This window comes from Salmo salar, chromosome 01 (genome assembly GCF_965601325.2).
Source record: "Salmo salar chromosome 01, fSalSal1, whole genome shotgun sequence".
Taxonomy (NCBI): Eukaryota; Metazoa; Chordata; class Actinopteri; order Salmoniformes; family Salmonidae; genus Salmo; species Salmo salar.
This window is the reverse complement of record NC_138291.1, coordinates 50,920,631-50,947,342: the sequence shown is the minus strand read 5'-3', so window position 1 is coordinate 50,947,342 and position 26,712 is coordinate 50,920,631. Positions and strand designations below refer to the sequence as shown.

At 40.7% G+C, this 26,712-nt stretch overlaps 1 protein-coding gene across 1 annotated transcript; it reads right to left on the bottom strand.

Moving 5' to 3' along the window:
• LOC106604271 (uncharacterized) lies at nucleotides 1-25,177 on the bottom strand. Its single transcript, XM_014198760.3, has 10 exons — nucleotides 24,841-25,177; nucleotides 23,849-23,984; nucleotides 22,812-22,922; nucleotides 5,070-5,202; nucleotides 4,369-4,547; nucleotides 4,064-4,137; nucleotides 3,762-3,924; nucleotides 3,570-3,655; nucleotides 2,815-3,005; nucleotides 1-2,125 (listed from the first exon to the last, which is right to left on the bottom strand). Exons 1-10 carry the CDS (start codon nucleotides 24,950-24,952, stop codon nucleotides 1,649-1,651), a joined length of 1,662 nt encoding a protein of 553 aa, XP_014054235.1. The 5' UTR covers nucleotides 24,953-25,177; the 3' UTR covers nucleotides 1-1,648.
• Nucleotides 25,178-26,712: the final 1,535 nt, after the last annotated feature.

The following is a 26,712-nucleotide window of genomic DNA, read 5'->3' as shown; positions in this document are numbered from 1 at the left end:
TTTCATCATATTGAACTTTTATTTAAAACAACAATGACATCTAGGTTAAAAATAAATGTTCTAGTGGGAAGTATTAATAAAAACTGAGGTAACAATTCAAGTGAACAGTTATCTCCAATGAAACAGTTTTAAAATACATCAGTGCATTAAAATGTGAAACAGAGAATGAACGCCACAGGATATACTGGTTAAATAGTGGGATCCTTCACAGACCAGGCAAAAATCAGTCAGTTATTCATAAACTAGCTACATCATTGTAGAAGTACTGTCGGCTTTTAAATAGCTCAGAGTATTACATAAAACAGAGAACTAGCTCCAAATGCATACATAGGAAATGCTTATCAAGACAGACAGGGGTTAAGTCAGTGCGTTATGTGAGGAGTTTGACATGTTGCTTTGTTCGCTGGCAAGACTTCCACATTCATTCTACTATAGTCTATATATTAAAAGTATACATTTTTCAATACCTACACCACCTTTCAAAAGTTTGGGATCACTTAGAAATGTCCTTGTTTTTGAAAGAAATGCATTTTTTTTGTCCATTAATATAACATCAAATTGATCAGAAATACAGTGTAGACATTGATGATGTTGTAAATGACTATTGTAGCTGGAAATGGCAGATTTTTTTATATGGAATATCTACATAGGCCCATTATCAGAAGGCCAGGATCCTGAAGTCGCCTCTTCACTGTTGACGTTGAGACTGGTGTTTTGTGGGTACTATTTAATGAAGCTGTCAGTTGAGGACTTGTGAGGCGTCTGTTTCTCAAACTAGACACTAATGTACTTGTCCTCTTGCTCAGTTGTATACCGGGGCCTCCCACTCCTCTTTCTATTCTAGTTAGAGCCAGTTTAAGCTGTTCTGTGAAGGGAGTAGTACACAGCGTTGTACGAGATCTTCAGTTTCTTGGCAATTTCTCGTATGGAATAGCCTTCATTTCTCAGAACAAGAATAGACTGACGAGTTTCAGAAGAAAGACCTTTGTTTCTGGCCATTTTGAGCCTGTAATTGAACCCACAAATGCTGATGCTCCAGATACTGAACAAGTCTATAGAAGGACAGTTTTATTGCTTCTTTAAAATCAGGACAACAGTTTTCAGCTGTGCTAACATAATTGCAAAAGGGTTTTCTAATGATCAATTAGCCTTTTTAAAATGCTCAACTTGGATTAGCTAACACAACGTGTCATGGGAATACAGGAGTGATGTTTGCTGATAATGGGCCTCTGTACGCCTATGTAGATATTCCATTCCAGCTACAATAGTCATTTACAACATTAACAATGTCTACACTGTACTTCTGATCAATTTGATGTTATTTAAATGGACAAAAAAAATTGCTTTCTAAGTGACCCCAAACTTTTGAACGGCAGTGTATGTTCCAGTATAATGTTTAACAGACATGTTCACGACCGCACTCTCAAAAGACAATCTAAGTAACATGTTATCTCTAATATTAAGATCTCTTAGAACTCATTCTGGTCTACACACCACTTGTTATATGTTTAATAGCGATATTTTCTTCCCGAGGAAATGCCTAGGCATTAGCTCAACAGGCTAGAAGATCCAGCTGGTTTTAAGAATGGAAAACTGACAGAATATACATTGTTCTTCATTTCACCATAGGTTTTAGAGTCCATATTATCTAAATGTCTATGGAGATCTTGTCCCCTGTGAGTCCATAATCTAACCGTCTCCTCCCCTCCAATAGGAATGTAAGCACCGTTGTCCAGCGTTGTCCTAGCGACCGTGGCCGAGTCTCGCAGGTAGGTTTGAAGTAGGTGGTAGTCCCAATGGCGATGGCGTCAAACTGTTCCGTCAACAACCACACCTCCCAAAGGATTGTCAGAACGTTCATTATCGTCAAGGAGACCACCCAGAACTGTGCAGCTACTGCCCTAACCAATGACTGGTCCTCGAGGGACACCACGACCACATACAGGTGGTAAGTTGCCACGGCAACAAAAAGGAGGTGTGCTGTGGCCATGGAGAGGATAAAGATGATGAAGAGGCGGTGGTTGCCACCCCCAACACAGCGGTTCAGGAACAGGCAGTGGTGGTCGTAATCCCTCACACACACATCACACAATTTACAGTGTTTAGTATGGTCTGGCTGGAACAACTAGATGGAGAGAGAGGGAATAGCAGTGAGAAACACATATCTTTTCTATAATCATATCATATATAAATATAAAAATGATATGTTCTAAGTGACATAGTGTTGGCAATTCCCAAAAAATTAAGGAAATTCAAATAAGCAAGCCTATCCTAAATTTGACATATGAACAATAGCTACTGCTATTGATGTGCATACACTGTACAATTTGAGTTGAGTCAACTTTTAAAAAATCAAGGCAACAAGCTGCAACACGATTTCTAGTTTACTTTGGGGCAGGAAAGGTCTGCTTACATACACTTCTGAGTTGCCTCAACACATTTGCCAAAGTTGAGTCAACTAGAAATGGCAGAATGCCATAAACCTATCTTTGTAAAAGAAAACTGCTGAATGGATCGAGGCGCTGTTTGATGAGCATTTAGGGAACGTAGTTCTCTATGGATGCGCACAGTTTAGTTCAAGAATATTGAGGATTGACGAGTCAACTTAACATGCATTGCCCAATCAACACTTACTATAGTGGGGACTATAGTCGCCACTATAATACCATGACAAAAGGAGGGCAGGATAAACTGGCCACAAATCAATTCTCAGCTGCAACACTAACTTAAACTTGCTCTCCTCATGTTACAGTAGATACAGAACCTCTGTCTGTTTCAACTCATAATAAAGATTGATTGACTGGTTCTCCTCACCTCACAGTAGATGCAGAACCTCTGAGGATTCTGGTTGTTCTCCAGCAGGTCTGTTATGGAGGAGTAGCGAGGATCTGCATCTCCCGGTCCCAACTCTCCAGGATCCTGGGTTAGAACCATCCAGAACAAGACCAGAACCACAGAGAACTGGACCAGCGACACATGACCCAGAACACCATCACCCCACAAGCGTCACAGCGGGTTAAGACTCAACCAACATTATAAACTGGGTGGTTCGAGCCCTGTATGCTGATTGGCTGACAGCCGTGGTCTATCAGACCGTATACCACGAGTATGACAAAACATTTATTTTACTGCTGTAATTACGTTGGTAACCAGTTTATAAGAGCAGTAAGGCCCCTCGAATGTTTGTGGTATATGGCCAATATACCACAACTAAGGGCTGTATCAAGGCACTCTGCATTGCGTCGTGCATAAGAACAGCCCTTAGCCGTGGTATATTGGCCATATACCACACCCCCTCGTGCATTATTGCTTAAATATACTACATTTAGGCTACATACATATGATGTATGATGGATAGTCAGTGTAAAGTATATTCATCATAATTCAGCTACAGAATAATTGACCACAACCTCCAGTATCTACGGTCACTAGCAAGGTTTGCAATTTGATGTGGTTAAAGCCACAGTCTTCATCAGGCATTCAATGTATGTGAAAAGTATATACTTTGTAATAGAATTAGGCAGTACACGATATTAGGTATTATACTATTACTGTAATATAAAGGATATTAGGCGGTAGTATTCTGTAGTAGAAGCAGACTAGAGAGTGGAACAATCCAGCTATCACAGTCCCTAGGTAGACGGGGTTGGCCAACCTGCAACACAACATTGGACAGGTAATGGAACAAAGACCAATACAATGGATGAATTTACTGTATAGTGCAGATACACACATAGTTAGCACACACACAGTGTCTATACCTCTGGTAGGTCGTCATGCGGTGGAACTGGGAAAATATACTCCTGGCCAGCCAGGGGAAGAGCACGGCGCACGTTATCCCTCCGTAGCCCCCCAACATTGTTGCGATAATCAGAATAGCTCCTCCAATCAGACATGGGAAGAATAACGTCCAGTAGTAAAGAACTGGATGCATGCACGCGCAAACACACACACCCAGAGAGAGAGACCCACGCATACACACACACACAATTATACAGAGAAACACAATTCAATGGCACACAATGTTCATTACAGTTAAACTTATCACAGCCTCAGCACTTACGGTGGGACTCATCAGGTTTGTTGAATGGTGGCTCCCTCATGTAGCGGGTCAGTAGTTTGGTCAGCTGCAAGTGTCTGTGGAAATACATCCCCAACACAATAGAGATGGTTAAAATGTTAAAGTGATGTTCCAGGTGACGGTATGGCAATGGGACAGCTAGATGGACAGAAGACGTTGACAGTGTTATATATCCTGGGTTGTATTCATTAGGTTACACAATGGAAAACGTTTTTAAAATGTTTCACAACTTGTGCCTAATGAACAAAACCAATTTGAAGATAAAGGTTATAGATATTGGGACCCACCTGAATGTCTTTCCCTGCCTGCAGAGGTCCAGAGGCGTGTGTCCGCTATAGGTCTTCAAGTGTAGCATCCTGAAGCCGGATCTCTGTAACAGCGTCCAACACACCTCTACACAGCCCCTCTCAGCTGCCACATGGACCGCTGTCAACCCATCCTCATCCACAGTCTCCACCATACACCTCTGCCACACACACAAACAAAAAATACTTTAAAACAGTGCAGCAACAATCCTAAAAAGCTGAAGGATACTACTGCCGAGGGCTCCATCGGGCTCCAGATCTTTCAGCAAGGAGCGCATGTCAGAGATTCAGCACCATTCTAGTGGACAGCGACGTCCACTAGAAAGTCAGCACCACATAACCGAGGACAGTGACCATCTCAGGTGCAGTCAGTCGTCACCAAGAGAGGACACGATAAGTATGCAATTGAGATTCTCCATCCCATCACTGATTTCAATAATAAATATGGTATAATAAATATGGTGGAAACTCCCAATTGCCCATGCCTCCACAAATCCAATGCTTTTAGGAGAAAGGAGATATTATTGGTACACGACCCACAACCTTACATGCCCTGTTCGTAAGAGATAATGTGATTTGAGGAACGGAACTCTAAGGGAAACTCCATAGTGAAACTCCCCAATAGAAGTGAAACATGGAAGTCATCATTGGACTTACATACCAAGCAAGTGTGTACGTCTCACCTTTCCTCGGAGCAGGTAACGGACCACCTCAGTGTTGCCAGTATCAGCAGCCAGGTGTAGAGGTGTAACATCGTACATGTCTCCATCACACCACCTAAACATTCCTGTCTCCCACAGGTACTGCATCGCTACACTGGGAGACACAACTCGGGGTTAGAGGCTGTGTGTTTTGATATGAAATAACACATAAGGAATCATGTAGTAATCAAAAAAGTGTTAAATCAAAATATATTTTATATTTGAGATTCTTCAAAGTAGCCACCCTTTGCCTTGTTGACAGCTTTGCACACTCTTGGCATTCTCAACCATCCTCATGAGGTAGTCACCTGGAATGCATTTCAATTAACAGGTGTGCCTTGTTAAAAGTTCATTTGTAGAATTTATTTCCTTCTTAATGCGTTTGAGCCAATCAGTTGTGTTGGGACAAGGTAGGGGTGGTAAACAGAAGATAGCCCTATTTGGTAAAAGCCCAAGTCCATATTATGGCAAGAACAGCCAAAATAAACGAAGACAACGACAGTCCATCATTACTTTAAGACATGAAGGTGAGTCAATCCAGAAAATTTCAAGAACCATCAAGCGCTATGATGAAACTGGCTCTCATGAGGACCGCCACAGGAAAGGATGACCCAGAGTTGCCTCTGCTGCAGAGGATATGTTTATTAGAGTTAACTGCACCTCAGATTGCAGCCCAAATAAATGCTTCACAGAGTTCAAGTAACAGACACATCTCAACATCAACTGTTCAGAGGAGACTACGTGAATCAGGCCTTCATGATCGAATTGCTGCAAAGAAACCATTGCTAAAGGACACCAATAATAAGAAGAGACTTGCTTGGTCCAAGAAACACGACTAATGGACATTAGACCGGTGGAAATCTGTCCTTTGGTGTAATGAGTCCAAATTTGAGATTTTTGGTTCCAACAGCCGTGTCTTTGTGAGACACAGAGTACAGTGGTTCCTCCTTTCAAAGTTGTGTCATACTGCGGTACACCTTGCGGGCTGCTGCAGCATTCTGTGGCACATTATCTATTTGTCAGCCATTTTTTCTGTTAATGCAAGTTATTGCTAGTTTGACCACCAGAGGGCATCTTTGAGAATCATTTCATAGTCTTCTGTATTGGCATTAACAGAGAATTTAAAAACTTTTTGTAATAACATAGTATATGGAATTGATTTTAAGACATTTGGCTTAATATATTGGTTTAATATTATGGTGGTTCTATTCAGAGAAAAACAAAACCCTCAGGGTTCCCGTTTGGATGGAATGGAAAATATGGCGCTGTACAACGGGAGGAAGGAGTAGGCTGTCCTTGTAAATAAGAATTTGTTCTTAACTGACTTGCATAGTTAAACAAAGGTTCAATTAAAAAAAACAACTGGTGGCAACCACAGTGCAATCAATAGGAGGTGAACAGTGGCTGGTGCTGAAAATATAGCTAACTTGTTATGCAAGTGTTGCACACACCAACAGATGGAGAAAACCTACACCAGTCGAGCAATTCATTTCAACAATAATCTTCATGTTGACTGAATATAAGCAGGTGATGTTTGCTAAATAATCAAGTTAGGTTTCTCCAGAAATACATTTACAAATAACAAACTGGCTTTATTTACAAATGAGTGAGAATGTCTCACCCCATGTTCAAGAATTGCCTTTTTCTCGTTCACTCTAGGTTAAATGAAAACGAAATCTCCAAAATATCGTTACTTTTTAAGCAAAGCGATTAATTATTTTTATTGTTATTAATTCATTTAGAATTATAAAAAATCCCCTTAGGATCTGTGAGAATATCTGAGAATATCTAACGGAAAATGCCCCTTAGATATTAATATATAGTCCTGCAATCCTCTAAATGTAATTATTGGCGGAGAGTCACATTGAACAAATATTTTCCGATATACTGTAGGCCTACCATAGGCCATATGAGTCTCACTAGTGTTGAGTAATGTGCTGTTAAAAATGGTGTAGGTCTTATTTATTTGAAGAGCATATTGAAGTTAGAAGCAAAAACCTACAACTATTTTAGCACCGTTTTGCTCTGTCTGAGGTACGCATGGGGACTGGTCTTGATAAATCAATGAGATTTAAATTTTCACTTAATCTCCGTTTGGGTATTGGTTAGAGAAGAATTTGAAAATTCGGGTGCAAAAATGTTATGCTCTTAGTGTAACCTTTATTTAACTAGGCAAGTCTGGTAAGACCAAATTCTTATTTACAATGAAGGCCTACCCTGGCCAAACCCGGATGACGCTAAGCCAATTGTGCGCCGCCCTATGGCACTCCCAATTAATCGGAATGGCCGATTAATTAGGGACGATTTTACGTTTTCATAACAATCGGAAATCGGTTTGGACGCCGATTTGGCCGTTTTTTTTTTTTTTACCTTTATTTAACTAGGCAAGTCAATTAAGAACACATTCTTATTTTCAATGACGGCCTAGGAACGGTGGGTTAACTGCTTTGTTCAGGGGCAGAACGACAGATTTTTACCTTGTCAGCTCGGGGATTCAATCTTGCAACCTTACGGCTAACTAGTCCAACGCTCTAACCACCTGCTTTACATTGCACTACACGAGGAGCCTGCCTGTTATGCGAATGCAGTAAGAAGCCAAGGTAAGTTGCTAGCTAGCATTAAACTTATCTTATAAAAAACAATCAATCAATCAGAATCACTAGTTAACTACACATGGTTGATGATATTACTAGTTTATCTAGCCTGTCCTGCGTTGCATATAATCGCTTAGGTACACGTTGCTCCAACCATAAACATCAATGCCTTTCTTAAAATAAATACACAGAAGTATATATTTTTAATCCTGCATATTTAGCTAAAAGAAATCCAGGTTAGCAGGCAATATTAACCAGGTGAAATTGTGTAATTTTGCGTTCATTGCACGCAGAGTCAGGGTATATGCAACAGTTTGGGCTGCCTGGCTCATTGCGAACTAATTTGCCAGAATTTTACGTAATTATGACATAACATTTAAGGTTGTGCAATGTAAACAGGAATATTTAGACTTAGGGATGCCACCCGTTAGATAAAATACGGAACGGTTCCGTATTTCACTGACATGAAAAACGTTTTGTTTTCGAGATGATAGGTCATTAATATGGTCGAATCCGGAAACTAAGGCTCGTATTTCTGTGTGTTATTATGTTATAATTAAGTCTATGATTTGATAGAGCAGTCTGACTGAGCGATGGTAGGCAGCAGCAGGCTTGTAAGCGTTCATTCAAACAGCACTTTCGTGCGTTTTGCCAGCAGCCCTTCGCAATGCATTGCGCTGTTTATGACTTCAAGCCTGTCAACTCCCAAGATTAGGCTGGTGTAACCGATGTGAAATGGATAGCTAGTTAGCCGGGTGCACGCTAATAGCGTTTCAAATGTCACTCGCTCTGAGACTTGGGGAAAAACTACTCCTTGCTGTACATGGGTAACGCTGCTTCGAGGGTGGCTGTTGTCGATGTGTTCCTGGTTCGAGCCCAGGTAGGAGCGAGGAGAGGGACGGAAGCTATACTGTTACACTGGCAATACTAAAGTGCCTATACGATCATCCAATAGTCAAATATGAAATACAAATCGTATAGAGAGAAATAGTCCTATAATTCCTATAATAACTACAACCTAAAACTTCTTACCTGGGAATATTGAAGACTCGTGTTAAAAGGAACCACCAGCTTTCATATGTTCTCATGTTCTGAGCAAGGAACTTAAACGTTAGCTTTTTTACATGGCACATATTGCACTTTTACTTCTTCTCCAACACTTAGTTTTTGCATTATTTAAACCAAATTGAACATGTTTCATTATTTAATTGAGGCTAAATTGATTTTATTGATGTATTATATTAAGTTAAAATAAGTCTTCATTCAGTATTGCTGTAATTGTCATTATTACAAAAAAGCAAAAAAAATTGCTACAAAAAATAAAAATACAAAAATCCGGCGATTAATCGGTATCAGCTTATTTTGGTCCTCCTATAAATCGGTATCGGCATTGAAAAATCATAATCGGTCGACCTCTAATATATATACACATACACAGTTGAAGTCGGAAGTTTACATACACTTAGGTTGGGGTCATTAAAACTAGTTTTTCAACCACTTCACTAATTTCTTGTTAACAAACTATAGTTTTGGCAAGTCGGTTAGGACATCTACTTTGTGCATGACACAAGTAATTTTTCCAACAATTGTTTAAAGACATTACATTATTTGACTTATAATTCAGTGTATGACAATTCCAGTGGGTCAGAACTGTACATACACTAAGTTTACTGTGGCTTTAAACGGCTTGGGAAATTCCAGAAAATTATGTCATGGCTTTAGAATCTTCTGACACAATTTGAAGCAATTGGAGGTGTACCTGTGGATGTATTTCAAGGCCTACCTTCAAATTCAGTGCCTCTTTGCTTGACATCATGGGAAAATCAAAAGATCTCAGCCAAGACCACAGAAAAAAAATTGTAGACCTCCACAAGTCTGGTTCATCCTTGGGAGCAATTTCCAAACGCCTGAAGGTATCGCGTTCATCTGTACAAACAATAGTACGCAAGTATAAACACCATGGGACCACGCAGCCGTCATACCGCTCAGGAAGGAGACACGTTCTGTCTCCTAGAGATGAACGTACTTTGGTGCAAAAAGTGCAAATCAATCCCAGAACAACAGCAAAGGACCTTGTGAAGATGCTGGAGGACACAGGTACAAAAGTATCTATATCCACAGTAAAACGAGTCCTATATCGACATAACCTGAAAGGCCGCTCAACAAGGAAGAAGACACTGCTCCAAAAGCGCCATAAAAAAGCTAGACTACGGTTGGCAACTGCACATGGGGACAAAGATTGTACTTTTTGGAGAAATGTCCTCTGGTCTGACGAAACAAAAATATAACTGTTTTGCCATAATAATAATAATAACAATAATGTTTGGAGGAAAAAGGGGGAGACTTGCAAACCGAAGAACACCATCCCAACCGTGAAGCATGGGGGTGGCAGCATCATGTTGTGGGGGTGCTTTGCTGCAGGAGGGACTGGTGCACTTCACAAAATAGATGGCATCATGAGGAGGGACAATTATGTGGATATATTGAAGCAACATCTCAAGACATCAGTCAGGAAGTTAAAGCTTGGTCGCAAATGGGTCTTCCAAATGGACAATGACCCCAAGCATACTTCCAAAGTTGTGGCAAAATGGCCTAAGGACAACAAAGTCAAGGTATTGGAGTGGCCATCACAAAGCCCTGACCTCAGTCCCATAGAAAATGTGTGGGCAGAACTGAAAAAGTGTGTGCGAGCAAGTAGGCCTACAAACCGGACTCAGTTACACCAGCTCTGTCAGGAGGAAAGCGCAAAAATTCACCCAACTTATTGTGGGAAGCTTGTGGAAGGCTACCCAAAATGTTTTACCCAAGTTAAACCATTTAAAGGCAATGCTACCAAATACTAATAAAAGCTGAAATAAATCATTCTCTGTACTATTATTCTGACATTTCACATTCTTATAATAAAGTGGTGATAATAACTGACAGGGACTTTTTACTAGGATTAAATGTCAAGAATTGTGAAAAACTGAGTTTAAATGTATTTGGCTAAGGTATATGTAAACTTCTGACTTCAACTGTATATACACTGACACATACATTTATTTGTATTTTTTTTCAGAACATTAACCGTGTGTAGGTAGATGGGGGTGGGGGGGGGGTTCACACCTATCTCGGCTATTAGACAATTCTTTAGAAAAGGTTGAATTGTTCAGCTAATAGCCCATCCTGCTACACTTGTGAAAAAATGATTATTATTATTAGTTTTCCCCTTTCCACATGTTAAAGATTCCAATTGCTAAAGTGTTTTTGCCCACAATCGGCCCCAACCCCAATTAATACATTTGGGCACAGTCGATAGCGTGTTGGACTTCGGGCGAGAATGTTGAGGGTTCGAAACCTGCTCCCTGCTTGTTTCATTACATTATTATGCAAATAGCCTGGATTGTTGCTTCCATCTCGTTCCTTCTCTCTTCCACGTCTCATTCTCCACCGGAGTGGCTTGCTTGTGGGCATGCTGGCAGGATTTTTTAAATTCTGTATAGATGAATTACAAATCAGCCTTTCCTTAAATCATGTTTCTAGTGTATTGCACAGTTACAATGTGTAATCATTGATGTCCCAGGAGCAGGAGTGGTAAACACTGTTGAAGTGTATAATTATAATACATACATGCAGACACAGCATCATTCAAAGAATGGAGTTTGATACACCTGGTATTGGAAATGACTGAAAAAAACTTAATAGCCATTTTCGTAAATTAACTTTATGACAAAAAATATGCACAATCGTTTGTCTCTACATTAACTAACATATTCCTCTTGTACATGTTTTGCTTGACTCGTTATGACGTTATAATTCCTTAAATTAGCTTCCACCGTAATGTTTTGTCAGCCATCTTTGCTGAAGAACATCCCCAGGGACGGGTGGCTCGCGTCAAATTCGTCATTGGAACCACTCGATATGATTGGTCATATAAAAACCTTGGGACCCAAATGCATAATGAGTGCTCTAACTCCCCTTTGCAGTGGTCTGGAGCAATGAAGCCGTGACACTGGGTACCTCTAAGTCCCGCAATGTAAGCTCGCAACTTTTAAAGGAGGAACCACTGTATGTGAACTGATTATCTCTGCATTTGTAGTTCCCACCGTGAAGCATGGAGGAGGAGGTGTGATGGTACATTGCTGGTGACACTGTCTGTGATTTATTTAGAATTCAAGGCACACTTAACCAGCAAGGCTACCACAGTATTGGGCAGTGATATGCCATCCCAACTGGTTTGGGCCTAGTTGGACTATCATTTGTTTTTCAACAGGACAATGAACCAACACACCTCCAGGCTGTGTAAGGGGTATTTGACCAAGAAGCAGAGTGATGGAGTGTTACATCAGATGACCTGGCCTCCACAATCACCCAACCTCAACCCAATTGAAATGGTTTGGGATGAGTTGGACCACAGAGAAGGAAAAGCAGCCAACAAGTGCTCAGCATACGTGGGAACTCCATCAAGACTGTTGGAAAGCATTCCAGGTGAAGCTGGATGAGAGAATTCCAAGTGTGCAAAGCTGTCATCAAGACAAAGGGTGGCTACTTTGAAGAATCTAAAATATATTTTGATTTGATTAACACTTTTTTGGTTAATACATGACTCCATGTGTTATTTCATAGTTTTGATGTATTCACTATTAATATACAATGTAGAAAATAGTGAAAATAAAGAAAAACCCTTGAATGAGTAAGTGTGTCCAAACTTTTGACTGGTACTATATAGTATGTATGTGAACCCTTTGGGAATGACCTGGATTTCTGCATAAATTGGTCATAAAATGTGATCTGATCTTCAGCTAAGTCACAACAATAGACAAACACAGTGTGCTTAAACTAATAACACACAAATTATTGTATTTTTCATGTCTATATTGAATAAATCATTTAAACATTCACAGTGTAGGTTAGAAAAAGTATGTGTACCCCTTGGCTAATGACTTTTCCAAAAGCTAATTGGAGTAGGAGTCAGCTAACCTGGAGTCCAATCAATGAGACGAGATTGGAGATGTTGGTTAAAGTTGCTCTGCCCTATAAAAAAAACTCACAAAATTTGAGTTTGCTATTCACAACAAGCAGTGCCTGATGTGAACCACACCTCGAACAAAAGAGATCTCAGAAGACCTAAAATTAAGAATTGTTGACTTACATAAAGCTGGAAAGGGTTACAAAAGTATCTCTAAAAGCCTTGATGTTCATCAGTCCACAGTAAGAAAAATTGTCTATAAACGGAGAGAGTTCAGCATTGTTGCTACGCTCCCTAGGAGAGGCCATCATACAAAGAGGACTGCAAGAGCACAGAGCAGAATGCTCAATGAGGTTAAGAAGAATCCTGGAGTGTCAGCTAAAGATTTACAGAAATCTATGGAACATGCTAACATCTCTGTTGACGAGTCTACGATACGTAAATCACTAAACAAAAATGGTGTTCCATGGGAGGACACCACAGACGAAGCCACTGCTGTCCAAAAGAAACATTGCTGCACATCTGAAGTTCGCAAAAGAGCACCTGGATGTTCCACAGCGCTACTGGCAAAATATTCTGTGGACAGATTAAACAAAAGTTGAGTTGTTTGGAAGGAACACACAACACTATGTAAAGAGAAAAGGCACTGCACACCAACATCAAAACCTCATTCCAACTGTAAAGTATGGTGGAGGGATTATCATGGTTTGGGGCTGCTTTGCTGCCTCAGGGTCTGGACAGCTTGCCATCATTGACGGAAAAATGAATTCCCAAGTTTATCAAGACATTTTGCAGGAGAATGTAAAGATATCTGTCTACCAATTGAAGCTCAACAGAAGTTGGGTGATGCAACAGGACAACGACACAAAACACAGAACAGTTTCAACTGTTCTGCCTGCGGCTATGGAACCCTGACCTGTTCACCGGACGTGCTTGTTGCACCCTCGACAACTACTATGATTATTATTATTTGACCATGCTGGTCATTTATGAACATTTTTACATTTTAACATCTTGACCATGTTCTGTTATAATATCCACCCTGCACAGCCAGAAGAGGACTGGCCACCCCTCATAGCCTGGTTCCTCTCTAGGTTTCTTCCTAGGTTTTTGGCCTTTCTAGGGAGTTTTTCCTAGGGAGTTTTTCCTAGCCACCGTGCTTCTTTCACATGCTTTGCTTGCTGTTTGGGGTTTTAGGCTGGGTTTCTGTACAGCACTTCGAGAATATCAGCTGATGTACGAAGGGCTATATAAAAATAAATTTGATTTGATTTGAAGTAAATTAACAGAATGGCTTCAACAGAAGAAAATACGCCTTCTGGAGTGGCCCAGTCAGAGTCCAGACCTCAACCCGATTTAGATGATGCGGTATGACCTCAAGAGAGCGGTTCACCCCAGACATCCCAAAAATATTGCTGAACTGAAACAGTTTTGTAAAGAGGAATGGTCCAAAATTCCCCCTGACTATTGTGCAGGTCTGATCCGCAACTACAAAGAAACGTTTGGTTGAGGTTATTTCTGCTAAAGGAGGGTCAACCAGTTATTAAATCCAAGGGTTCACATACTTTTCCCACCCTGCACTGTGAATATTTACATGGTGTGTTCAATAAAGGCATTAAAATGTATAATTGTTTGTGTGTTTAGTTTTTTTTAATGCATAAATCCAGGTAATTCCAAAGGGTTCACATACTTTCTTGCCACTGTATTTATATATAAATAAATATATATTAGTGTGTGACTCTTTATTTTTATAGCTTATGAATATCATCTCATATGTTATGACATCATGTCACTTATGCACTACATATATACAGTATACTGAACAAATACAGTGCATTTGGAAAGTATTCATACCCCTTGACTTTTTCCACATTTTGTTACATTATTACCTTGTTCTAAAATGGATGAAATATTTTTTTCCCCCCTCATCAATCTACACACAATACACCATAATGGCAAAGCAAAAATATGACCGACCGGCTCAAATCGGTCTTATGTAGCAAAATGTGAAATTGTGTTTCTTACATTGGATAAAAGTAGAGACCCCGAGCTAGAAAATTGTATATCATTCACTACATTTGAGGAACATTGGGAAAGTAATTCTGCTTTGAAACTTAACCTGTTGGGGCAGTATTGACACGACCGGATAAAAAACGTACCCGATTTAATCTGGTTACTACTCCTGCCCAGTAACTAGAATATGCATATACTTATTGGCTTTGGATAGAAAACACCCTAAAGTTTCTAAAACTGTTTGAATGGTGTCTGTGAGTATAACAGAACTCATATGGCAGGCCAAAACCTGAGAAGATTCCATGCAGGAAGTGGCCTGTCTGACAAATTGTGTTTCATCTTGGCTCTTTTTATTGAAGACTGAGGATCTTTCCTCTAACGTGACACTTCCTACGGCTCCCATAGGCTCTCAGAGCCCGGGAAAAAGCTGAACGATATCGAGGCAGCCTCTGGCTGAAACACTTTATCGCTTTTGGCAAGTGGCCGATCAGAGTACTATGGGCTTAGGCGCGTGCCCGAGTCGACCCCATGCTTTATTTTCTTTCGTCTGTTTACCTAAACGCAGATTCCCGGTCGGAATATTATCGCTTTTTTATGAGAAAAATGGCATAAAAATTGATTTTAAACAGCGGTTGACATGCTTCGAAGTACGGTAATGGAATATTTAGATTTCTTTTGTCACGAATTGCGCCATGCTCGTCACCCTTATTTACCCTTTCGGATAGTGTCTTGAACGCACGAACAAAACGCCGCTGTTTGGATATAACTATGGATTATTTTGAACCAAACCAACATTTGTTATTGAAGTAGAAGTCCTGGGAGTGCATTCTGACGAAGACAGCAAAGGTAATAACATTTTTCTTATAGTAAATCTGACTTTGGTGAGTGCTAAACTTGCTGGGTGTCTAAATAGCTAGCCCTGTGATGCCGGGCTATCTACTGAGAATATTGCAAAATGTGCTTTCACCGAAAAGCTATTTTAAAATCGGACATATCGAGTGCATAGAGGAGTTCTGTATCTATAATTCTTAAAATAATTGTTATGCTTTTTGTGAACGTTTATCTTGAGTAATTTAGTAAATTCACCGGCAGTGTTCGGTGGGAATGCTAGTCACATGCTAATCACATGCTAATGTAAAAAGCTGGTTTTTGATATAAATATGAACTTGATTGAACAAAACATGCATTTATTGTATAACATAATGTCCTAGGGTTGTCATCTGATGAAGATCATCAAAGGTTAGTGCTGCATTTAGCTGTGGTTTGGGTTTATGTGACCTTATATGCTAGCTTGAAAAATGGGTGTCTGATTATTTCTGGCTGGGTACTCTGCTGACATAATCTAATGTTTTGCTTTTGTTGTAAAGCTTTTTTGAAATCGGACAGTGTGTTTAGATTAACGAGAGTCTTGTCTTTAAAATGGTGTAAAATAGTCATATGTTTGAAAAATTGAAGTTTTTGCATTTTTGAGGAATTTGAATAACGCGCCACGGGATTACACAGTGAAGAGGTGATCAGGGATGCTGGCCTTCTAGGCAGAGTTGCAAAGAAAAAGCCATATCTCAGACTGGAACAGACACTGGACAGAGGAACTCTGCCTAGAAGGCCAGCATCCCAGAGTCTCCTCTTCACTGTTGACGTTGAGACTGGTGTTTTGCGGGTACTATTTAATGAAGCTGCCAGTCAATTTCTCGCCAGGGACCAGGCCCATATTTGATTTTTGATGGTAAGTTTAGCCATTTACAAAGTAAATACTGTAGTAAATACTGTAGCCTACACCTCACGGACTGCTGTGTGTTCAACAATAATTCACTGTTGCCTCCTTTTTTATCATGGCTCGAGATTTCTTTGAGGATGAAATCATCAAGAAATACGCTGGACCCTACGTCAGAGAGGTGTTTCTGGGTACACATCGTTTCTTTCAAGGTAGAATTATAGCAATATTTTGTTACGTTTAGGCCTATTTACATGTATATTTCTATTATTGTACCTAATTTTGGCTGTTAGGCTAAATTTCTTTTTTTCTTCTCCAAATGCAGACAATGACCCAAAATACACTGCCGCCCGGGTTTGCATTGCTAATGAGGGCATAAACTGCGTCAAGACGCCAGCAGAATAAGTAGACCTTTATGTAGTAAAATAAAGGTTAAATAAAAATAAATAAACAAATAAATCAATAAATAAAAGACCTACAACACATTACTCAACACAAGTGAGATTCATGTCACCTACGGTAAGCCTACAGTATATCTAAAAATCTACTGAAAACATTCATCCGTAACTCTGCCAAGCCAACAAGCAAAGATGAACTGGTGAAGGCCATCAAGACGTTTTGGCTTGAGAAACTGACGATACAACAATGCAACAAATACATTGATCATCTCAGCAAGGTTTTACCCATGGTCGTGGAGCTGGGGGAAAGTGCAACTAAAATGTAGTTGAATGTAATACATTGCAAGTTGGGGGATTTTCACACCTACAGTAGCCGGGCTATTAAATTACCATTTTGTAAATAAATCGACATATGAAGAGTCTATTGTCCTGCTAATAACCCATCATGGAATGACTAAATATGTTAATCAGGGTGATTTTTCCACAAATAGACAGGTATTTTCATGCAGAGTCCACAAACAGGAGGTGGAGTTCCAGAGCTTACAGGTGTGCCTGGCATGGACTGTGACTCCATCTCGTTCCTCGCCATCTTCAACGCCTCATTTCCCACCTTCAATCTTCAACATAATAATTAATTCAGAAGGTTAAACCCATAGGTTTTAGGCCTGCAGTAGGTTATAATAAACGGAAAATTGCGTGTTAATTCATAAACCATGTGCCATGGAATCGGTACATCGCAAATCTCTCCCCAACTATTTTGCAATCTATACGGCACAGCTGTCAATTTTTTGGTCCTTAAATTAAACTGGTATATATTTGTATTCATCACAATTTTCTTTAAACAATGTTGGTCTTTAATGCAGGGCCGACAGACAAAGTTCTTACTTTCTTTTTTTAATTTTTTTAATTTTACTGAAATTGCAACCAAATTTCTGTGGCTTGTTTAAAAAATAAAAATCTTTCGGAGAGGATTTTGTTTCAAATGACCGAAAGTGAGCAATTGTAATTGTAAAAAAGGCCATTCTTGAACATGGGCTGAGACATTCTTACTAATTTGTAAATAAAGCCAGTTTGTTATTTAGAATTATTAATTTCTGTTTTTAGAGGGAGAGAAACCAAAAGCGTGGCTATTTTCAGAAATCGTCAGTCCAAATGTCAAGTTAAATTCCCCCATTGTATTTACCCAAGTTCTCTTTTAACTCCAGGCCCACTGACAGTTTTTTTGTTGTTGCCTGACGCAGGACTCTAGTACCAGAGGAGAGACTCTTAGACTGAAAACGGCTCCAATAATTGCCACAGTTTAGACTACCGACAGATCAGCGTTCTAACTCCCCCTTGTAATAGTGTGGTGTAAAAGCTCGTAACTTTTAAAGGAAGAACCACTGTAGCTAGACTATCTGTATACATGGATGGACGTGTCTCCCTCTCTGTCACGGATGCCATGGTTGCCCTTAGTTTACCTACACATACTGACCTGCTCAAATAGACAGAAGCATGCTACATGGCAGACCAATCCAAACTCATCTATCGGCATGTCCAGCCCACTCCTTATCTCAGAAAATCATGGCTAGCGGGAAGGTTGCTGACTTTCTGTGGCTAAACCAACTAGGCTCGAATACTATTAACAATTGTATTCGTATTTACAGATGGCATACAAGTTTGTTACTTAGACACATGAAAGTTCATATATTACAGAAAGCATTTCTACCCCCCCTCCCCAAAAAAAAGCCTAGTTTCCTGAAACGAGTCACAAACAGGTTTTAGAAATGTTTGCAAATGTACTAAAAAATTAAAATAATTACATTTACATAAGTATTCAGACCCTTTACTCAGTACTTTGTTGAAGCACCTTTGGCAGCGATTACAGCTTCAAGTTTTATTGGGTATGACGCTACTAGCTTGGCACACCTGCATTTGGGGAGTTTCTCCCATTCTTCCCTGCAAACCCTCTCAAGCTCTGTCAGGTTGGATGGAGAGCATCACTGCACAGCTATTTTCAGGTCTCTCCAGAGATTTTGATCGGGTTTGATCAGGTTCAAGTCTGGGCTCTGGCTGGGTCACTCAAGGACATGCAGAAACTTGTCCCGAAGCCACTCCTGCGTTGTCTTGGCTGTGTGTTGTCCTGTTGGAAGGTGAACCTTCGCCCCAGTCTGAGGTCCTGAGCACTCGGAGCAGGTTTTCATCAAGGATCTCTTTATACTTTGCTCCGTTCATCTTTCCCTCAATCTTGACTAGTCTCCCAGTCCCTGCCGCTGAAAAACATCCCCACACCATGATGCTGCCACTACCATGCTTCACAGTTGGGATGGTCCAAGGTTTCCTCCAGACGTGACGCTTGGCATTCAGGCCAAATAGTTCAATCTTGGTTTCATTAGACCAGAGAATCTTGTTTCTTATGGTCTGAGTCCTTTGGGTGCCTTTTGGCAAACTCCAAGCAGGCTGTCATGTGCCTTTTACAGAGGAGTGGCTCCTTTCTGGCCACTCCACCATAAAGGCCTGATTGTCCTTCGGTTCTCCCATTTCCATTGAGGAACTCTGGAGCTCTGTTGAAGTGACCATCCGGTTCTTGGTCATCTCCCTGACCAAGGCCCTTCTCCCCAGAGAAGGGTTATGCTCTGACATACTCTGTAAACTGTAGGACCTTATATAGACAGGTGTGTGACTTTCCAAATCATGTCCAATCAATAGCAATTTATCACAGGTGGACTCCAAGTTGTAGAAAAATCTCAAGGATGATCAATGGAAACAGAATGCAACTGAGCTCAATTTCGAGCCTAATAGCAAAGGATCTGAATACTTCTGTACATTTCTGTATAATGTTTTTAATTTGCAAACATTTCTAAAAACCTGTTTTCGCTTTGTCATTATTGGATATTATGTGTAGATTGATTAGGGACATTTTTTATTTAATCCATTTTAGAAAAAGGCTGTAACGTAACAAAATGTGGAAAAAGTCAAGGGGTCTGAATACTTTCTGAATGCACTGTCTATAAACGCAACATGTAAAGTGTTATTCCCATGTTTCATGAGCTCAAATAAAAGATCCCAGAAATTTGCCATACGCACAAAAGCTTAGTGGGGGAAAAATGTATTTGATCCCCTGCTGATTTTACTTTGGCCCACTGACAAAGAAATGATCAGTCTATAATTTTAATGGTAGGTTTATTTGAACAGTGAGAGACAGAATAACAACAAAAAAATCCAGAAAAACACATGTCAAAAATGTTATAAAATGATTTGTATTTTAATGAGGGAAATAAGTATTTGACCCCTCTGCAAAACATGACTTAGTACTTGGTGGCAAAACCCTTGTTGGCAATCACAGAGGTCAGACATTTATTGTAGTTGGCCACCACGTTTGCACACATCTCAGGATGGATTTTGTCCCACTCCTCTTTGCAGATCTTCTCCAAGTAATTAGGCTGACGTTTGGCAACTCGAACCTTCAGCTCCCTCCACAGATTTTCTATGGGATTAAGGTCTGGAGACTGGCTAGGCCACTCCAGGACCTTAATGTGCTTCTTCTTCAGCCACTCCTTTGTTGCCTTGGCCGTGTGTTTTGGGTCATTGTCATACTGGAATACCCATCCACGACCCATTTTCAATGCCCTGGCTGAGGGAAGGAGGTTCTCACCCAAGATTTGACGGTACATGGCCCCGTCCATCGTCCCATTGATGCGGTGAAGTTGTCCTGTCCTCTTAGCAGAAAAATACCCCCAAAGCATAATGTTTCCACCTCCATGTTTGACGGTGGAGATGGTGTTCTTGGGGGTCATAGGCAGCATTTCTCCTCCTCCTCCAAACACGGCGAGTTGAGTTACATTTACATTTACATTTAAGTCATTTAGCAGACGCTCTTATCCAGAGCGACTTACAAAATGGTGCATTCACCTTATGATATCCAGTGGAACAACCACTTTACAATAGTTCATCTAAATATTTTAAGGGGGGGGGGGGGGGGGGGGTTAGAAGGATTACTTTATCCTATCCTAGGTATTCCTTAAAGAGGTGGGGTTTCAGGTGTCTCCGGAAGGTGGTGATTGACTCCGCTGTCCTGGCGTCGTGAGGGAGCTTGTTCCACCATTGGGGTGCCAGAGCAGTGAACAGTTTTGACTGGGCTGAGCGGGAACTGTGCTTCCTCAGAGGTAGGGGGGCCAGCAGGCCAGTGGTGGATGAACGCAGTGCCCTTGTTTGGGTGTAGGGCCTGATCAGAGCCTGAAGGTATGGAGGTGCCGTTCCCTTCACAGCTCCGTAGGCAATCACCATGGTCTTGTAGCGGATGCGAGCTTCAACTGGAAGCCAGTGGAGAGAGCGGAGGAGCGGAGGAGGAGGAGCATCTGAGTTGATGCCAAAGAGCTCCATTTTGGTCTCATCTGACCACAACACTTTCACCCAGTTGTCCTCTGAATCATTCAGATGTTCATTGGCAAACTTCAGACGGGCATGTATATCTATTCTTGAGCAGGGGGACCTTGCTGCAGGATTTCAGTCCTTCACGGCGTAGTGTGTTACCAATTGTTTTCTTGGTGACTATGGTCCCAGCTGCCTTGAGATCATTGACAAGATCCTCCCGTGTAGTTCTGGGCTGATTCCTTACCGTTCTCATGATCATTGCAACCCCACGAGGTGAGATCTTGCATGGAGCCCCAGGCCGAGGGAGATTGACAGTTCTTTTGTGTTTCTTCCATTTGCGAATAGTCGCACCAAATGTTGTCACCTTCTCACCAAGCTGCTTGGCGATGGTCTTGTAGCCCATTCCAGCCTTGTGTAGGTCTACAATCTTGTCCCTGACATCCTTGGAGAGCTCTTTGGTCTTGGCCATGGTGGAGAGTTTGGAATCTGATTGAATGATTGCTTCTGTGGACAGGTGTCTTTTTTACAGGTAACAAGCTGCGGTTAGGAGCACTCCCTTTAAGAGTGTGCTCCTAATCTCAGCTTGTTACCTGTATAAAAGACACCTAGGAGCCAGAAATCTTTCTGATTGAGAGGGGGTCAAATACTTATTTCCCTCATTAAAATGCAAATCAATTTGTAACATTTTTGACATGCGTTTTTCTGGATATTTTTGTTGTTATTCTGTCTGTCACTGTTCAAATAAACCTACCATTAAAATTATAGACTGATCCTTTCTTTATCAGTGGACAAACGTACAAAATCAGCAGGGGATCAAATACTTTTTTCCCCCACTGTATTTCTCTTAGAATTTTGTCCACAAATTTGTTTACATCCCTGTTGGTGAGCATTTCTCTTTCCTAAGATGATCCATCCACGTGACATGTGTGGCATATCAAAAAGCTGATAAAACAGAATGGTCGTTACACAGGTGCACCTTGTGTTGGGGACAATAAAAGGCAACTCTAAAATGTGCCATTTTGTCACACAACACCATGCTACAGATGTCTCAAGTTTTGAGGGACTGCAGGAATGTCCACCTGAGCTGTTGCCAGAGAATTGAATGTTCATTTCTCTACCACAAGCCGCCTCCGTCATTTTAGAGGATTTGGCAGTGTGTCCAAATGGCCTCACAACCACAGACCACAGACCACGTGTAAACACGCCACCCTAGAACCTCCACAACCGGCTTCTTCACCTGTGGGATCGTCTGAGGGGAGGGAGGGGGTTTGCTGACGAGTATTTCTGTCTGTAATAAAGCCCGTTGGGTGGCCAACCCCCAAGTGGGTTGGCCACCCATGGCCCACCCATGCCTGCACCCCTGCCCAGTCATGTGTAACCCATAGATTAGGGCCTAATGAATTTATTTAAATGTAATGATTTCCTTATATGAACTGTAACTCAGTAAAATATTTTAAATTGTTGCATGTTGCGTTTATATTTTGGTTCAGTATATATACACACGTACATTTTTTTACTTGTATAGTGCTTTTCAAATAATTTTAAAGTGCATAAAAAGTTAAAACAACAAAAAAAACATTTTAATGATGGAGATTTAAAATCTGTCGGTAATTGGCTAGTTGATATATAATATATAACATTATGCAGCTATGTGTGTGTGTTAATGTCTGTGTGTGTGTGCATGATGTCTGTGTGTGTATTTACATGTTCCCTCCACATACTCCATGGTGTAGGGCGGTTTTTCCCTGATGGTCTACCATGCGCAGGTCAGCTCCATGCTGCATCATCTGGTGCATCACGTATACATTACCATGCCTAGAGAGACAGATACATTACCATCAATAATATATTAATAGCATTAATTAGAAGTGTACGAGTGCACACTTCAGAGAGAAGAAGAGAGGGGCATTTTTAGGAGAGAGCGGCATTTCTGCTCCAGGTGCCTTGGGCTGACACAATTACCATATAACCAACGGTTACGGATTAAGACCGTCATGAAAATAAAATAACCATCATAACCTGTTTTTTTGTGTGGAACAAACAGCCGGGCGTTCGTGCGGTTGAGTCCGTTTCTGCTGTAACATGGACTCTTAACAACGTGATGAAACATTGTTGCTCCTTGCTGAAACAAGCAAGGTGTTGTAGCAAACGAGTCTTCGGTTTCCTAGGCAACACCCCTCTCCCTGCAGCAGCAGCACACATAGAAATAGAATGAATAGAACAGGCTTGGAACCTTTAACCCCGGTAATTTGACTGGTAAACTCATGGGTACACTCGCAATTGCTGCCTGGTATTGTGATGCAATAATTTCCATGGTAATGTAGAATATTCATTCAAATGATGATGTGGCTCATGCAATGGAATGTATTTTTTGTAATGTCAGTCGAGTTGAATCAACAAATCACAGCAAATATTGATTGGTAAATGTTCTGCTTTTACTTCCTACTTTAACTTCCTGCTTTGCACCTATGGCAATGGCCACCCGTCCACCCATTACGCCATCAATGACTTGAATGGGGACACCAGTTCTATTCATTCTATGAGAAAATGTGTCTTTTATTTTTTTGATATCTGAACGGTCATTACCCTGACCGCAGTCATTTGACTAGCCAATTACCTTCACCCAAAATTCCATGTCCGTCACAGCCCTACAGGGGCCCAACGCTCTTCCCCTAGTCCCTTTCCACAGATTTAATAGGAGTGGATAGTGGGGCCTACCCAGTCCAATCAGCGTTACTGACCTGCAGGCGAAATGGAAGGCCGTCATTCCTGCATCACAGGTCAGGTTGGGGTCAGCTCCGTTGCTTAGCAACATGTCAACCATGGCACGGTTACCATGTAGGGACGCAAAGTGGAGAGGACTAAAACCACCCCAACCTACACACACAAACACATACACACATGACAAGTCTCATCAGCCTGTGTTTTGCTGTTAAAAGGAGACAGTCTTTACTGAAGAACTTTGGAGAAGATATTGAACATCTCACAGTAAAATAAATGTTGGTGTTTTAAAGATGCTTCAAGTACTATGACTGTAAATGATCACATTTATTCTATTACTTTGAGATAGTGTCACTCCCTAACCACCCAAAGAGCAGTAGGCCTACTATTGTCTCTTTACTACTGTCAGGCGCTGTAAGTGTCTGAGAGAATAGACTGAACAACTACCCATCTCAGATCACTGATAAAACACAGACAGGTTAAGGTATCCCTCTCTCTGACAACATGACAAAATCACAACAGGTGACATCAGCAGTCAGCTTTCAGCTGTCATCTTGAAAAGCTGGTGTTGATGCATTCTGGAACTGTGATGGGACTCTGAAACTTGCCATTTTTAAAACTTGACATAATTAAAACTAGGCCTAATATGGCCAGTAGTTGTAAGATAGTTAGATTGGTTATAAAGCAATATCTGCTGCCTGTACCAAAGCAATTTACTCATGCATATTTGATGCAACTAAGTGACTGGGTAACACATGCTAATGGTAAAGATCTGACTACAGACATCTTTACTGACATCCTTTTTATTCAGCATTTAACTACAGAAAGTAATAACACATTTCCTAGAATAATGGTATGGTAAACACCTTTCCCGGAAGTGACATTAGAATAGGCTACAGTCGGGTAGCTAGGCTAGTTGAAAAATAGAATCGACTCCCCATATTCCCCAAATGTGTGTGCAGTAAATTATATAGGCTAATGCATACCCCAAACATGCATAGGCAAGCCTTACCTTTCTCTTTGAGGATAGATCGATCATGTTGAATGATATATGCACAATGTTCAACGTTCCCTCGTTGAACACAGTCAAAAATGTCCCCATCGACACTAGGCATTGGAAGCATTATGCGAATACTGCATACGATCGACCCCTGTGCCGCCTGACTATTACTCTGTCAATGTAAACAACATATCTATACAGAGACGATACATTGTAACAACAATTACACATTCATTTAACAGCGATCCTACACGACTACGTAGCTGGATATTTTATTTTGTGAAAAGGATTGTACTGCAGAAGCATTACAGACTCCTCCTAGGGAATCTGATTGGATAGAGACACATGTGACCTGGCTCTGCATTTTCGTAATCTCAACATGGGATCGTCACTAGTTACCACAGCCAAAAAGTCATAAACAACGCCTATTTCTACAATGTATCTTCTTAAAATATTATTTAAAACCTAACCACACTGCTAATCTTATGCATAACACTAACCTTAAATTAAGACCAAAAATCACATTTCTGTTTTATTTTTTACTATAGCCAATTATGACTGTGTGGCTGTGGTAATTTGACAGTATGGACTCGCCGATTATATCCATGAAACTGAAACATTCAAAATGAATTTTCTTCCATTGAATGCGCTATTTAAACATAAATGAATGTTGCTGGCTGTGGCTGCAAACGTTGCCAGCCGGATAAACGCCTACCTCAAGACACGATACTGTTATAGCCTCACTCAACGTTGAGTAACATTGTATCAATATTGTGTCAACATTCCAACGCTTTGGACTGGAGCGGCCTGAAAAAGAACACAAGAATATGGTGTCATTGAAATCATAAACTCAGAATAAAGACAGTAGGTTGACAATGTTTAATAACCACTTGCTCAATTTACTGTTCAGCGGAAAGTCAGCGGCAAAATTCTGGGGATAATATACGTTTATTGTTTTAAAGCTCCTCCTATGAAGCTTTTGTTGATGCAATAAGACCAAAGGTTAGGAACGTATCGGTTGATTGACACTTCAGGCAAACAAATAGAAGGCATTTATTATTGTAAATAGACCTATACATGACTTGCCTATCTATTTAAAACCCTGAACACGTTTAAAACTGTGAAATACATAGTTTAGGCGAATTTAACTGCCCAGTTTGAATCAAATCAAATTTTATTGGTCACATACACATGGTTAGCAGATGTTAATGGGAGTGTAGCGAAATGCATGTGCTTCTAGTTCTGACAATGCAGTAATATCTAACAAGTAATCTAACAAATTCACATCAACTACCTTATACACACAAATGTAAAGGGGTGAATAAGAATATGTACATATTAATATATGTATGAGCGATGGCCGTGCAGCATAGGCAAGATGCAGTAGATGGTATAGAACAGTATATACATGTGAGATGAGTAATGTGGGATATGTAAACATTATTAAAGTGGCGTTATTTAAAGTGACTAGTGATACCTTTATTAAGTCCATTTATTAAAGTGGCCAGAGACTGAACAGGCAATGGCTCAGGTGGTTGTTGTCCTTGACGATCTTTTTGGCCTTCCTGTGACATCGGGTGCTGAAGGTGTCCTGGAGGGCAGGTAGTTTGCCCTTGGTGATGCATGGTGCAGACCGCACTACGCTCTGGAGAGCCTTGCGGTTGAGGGCGGTGCAGTTGCCATACCAGGCAGTGATACAGCCCGACAGGATGCTCTCGATTGTGCATCTGTAAAAGTGTGGGAGTGTTTTCGGTGACAAGCCACATTTTTTCAGTCTCCTGAGGTTGAAGAGGCGCTGTTGCACCTTCTTCACCACGCTGTCTGTGTGGGTGGACCATTTCAGTTTGTCCGTGATGTGTACACTGAGGAACTTAAAACTTTCCA

Coding starts and splice junctions, on each gene's coding strand:
- LOC106604271 (XM_014198760.3), bottom strand. CDS start 24,952: ATGCTTCCAATGCCTAGTGTCGATGGGGACATTTTTGACTGTGTTCAA. Junction 23,985..24,840: donor ATCTATCCTCAAAGAGAAAG/GTAAGGCTTGCC, acceptor TTGTGTGTGTAG/GTTGGGGTGGTTTTAGTCCT. Junction 2,126..2,814: donor GGTTCTGCATCTACTGTGAG/GTGAGGAGAACC, acceptor CTCTCCATCTAG/TTGTTCCAGCCAGACCATAC.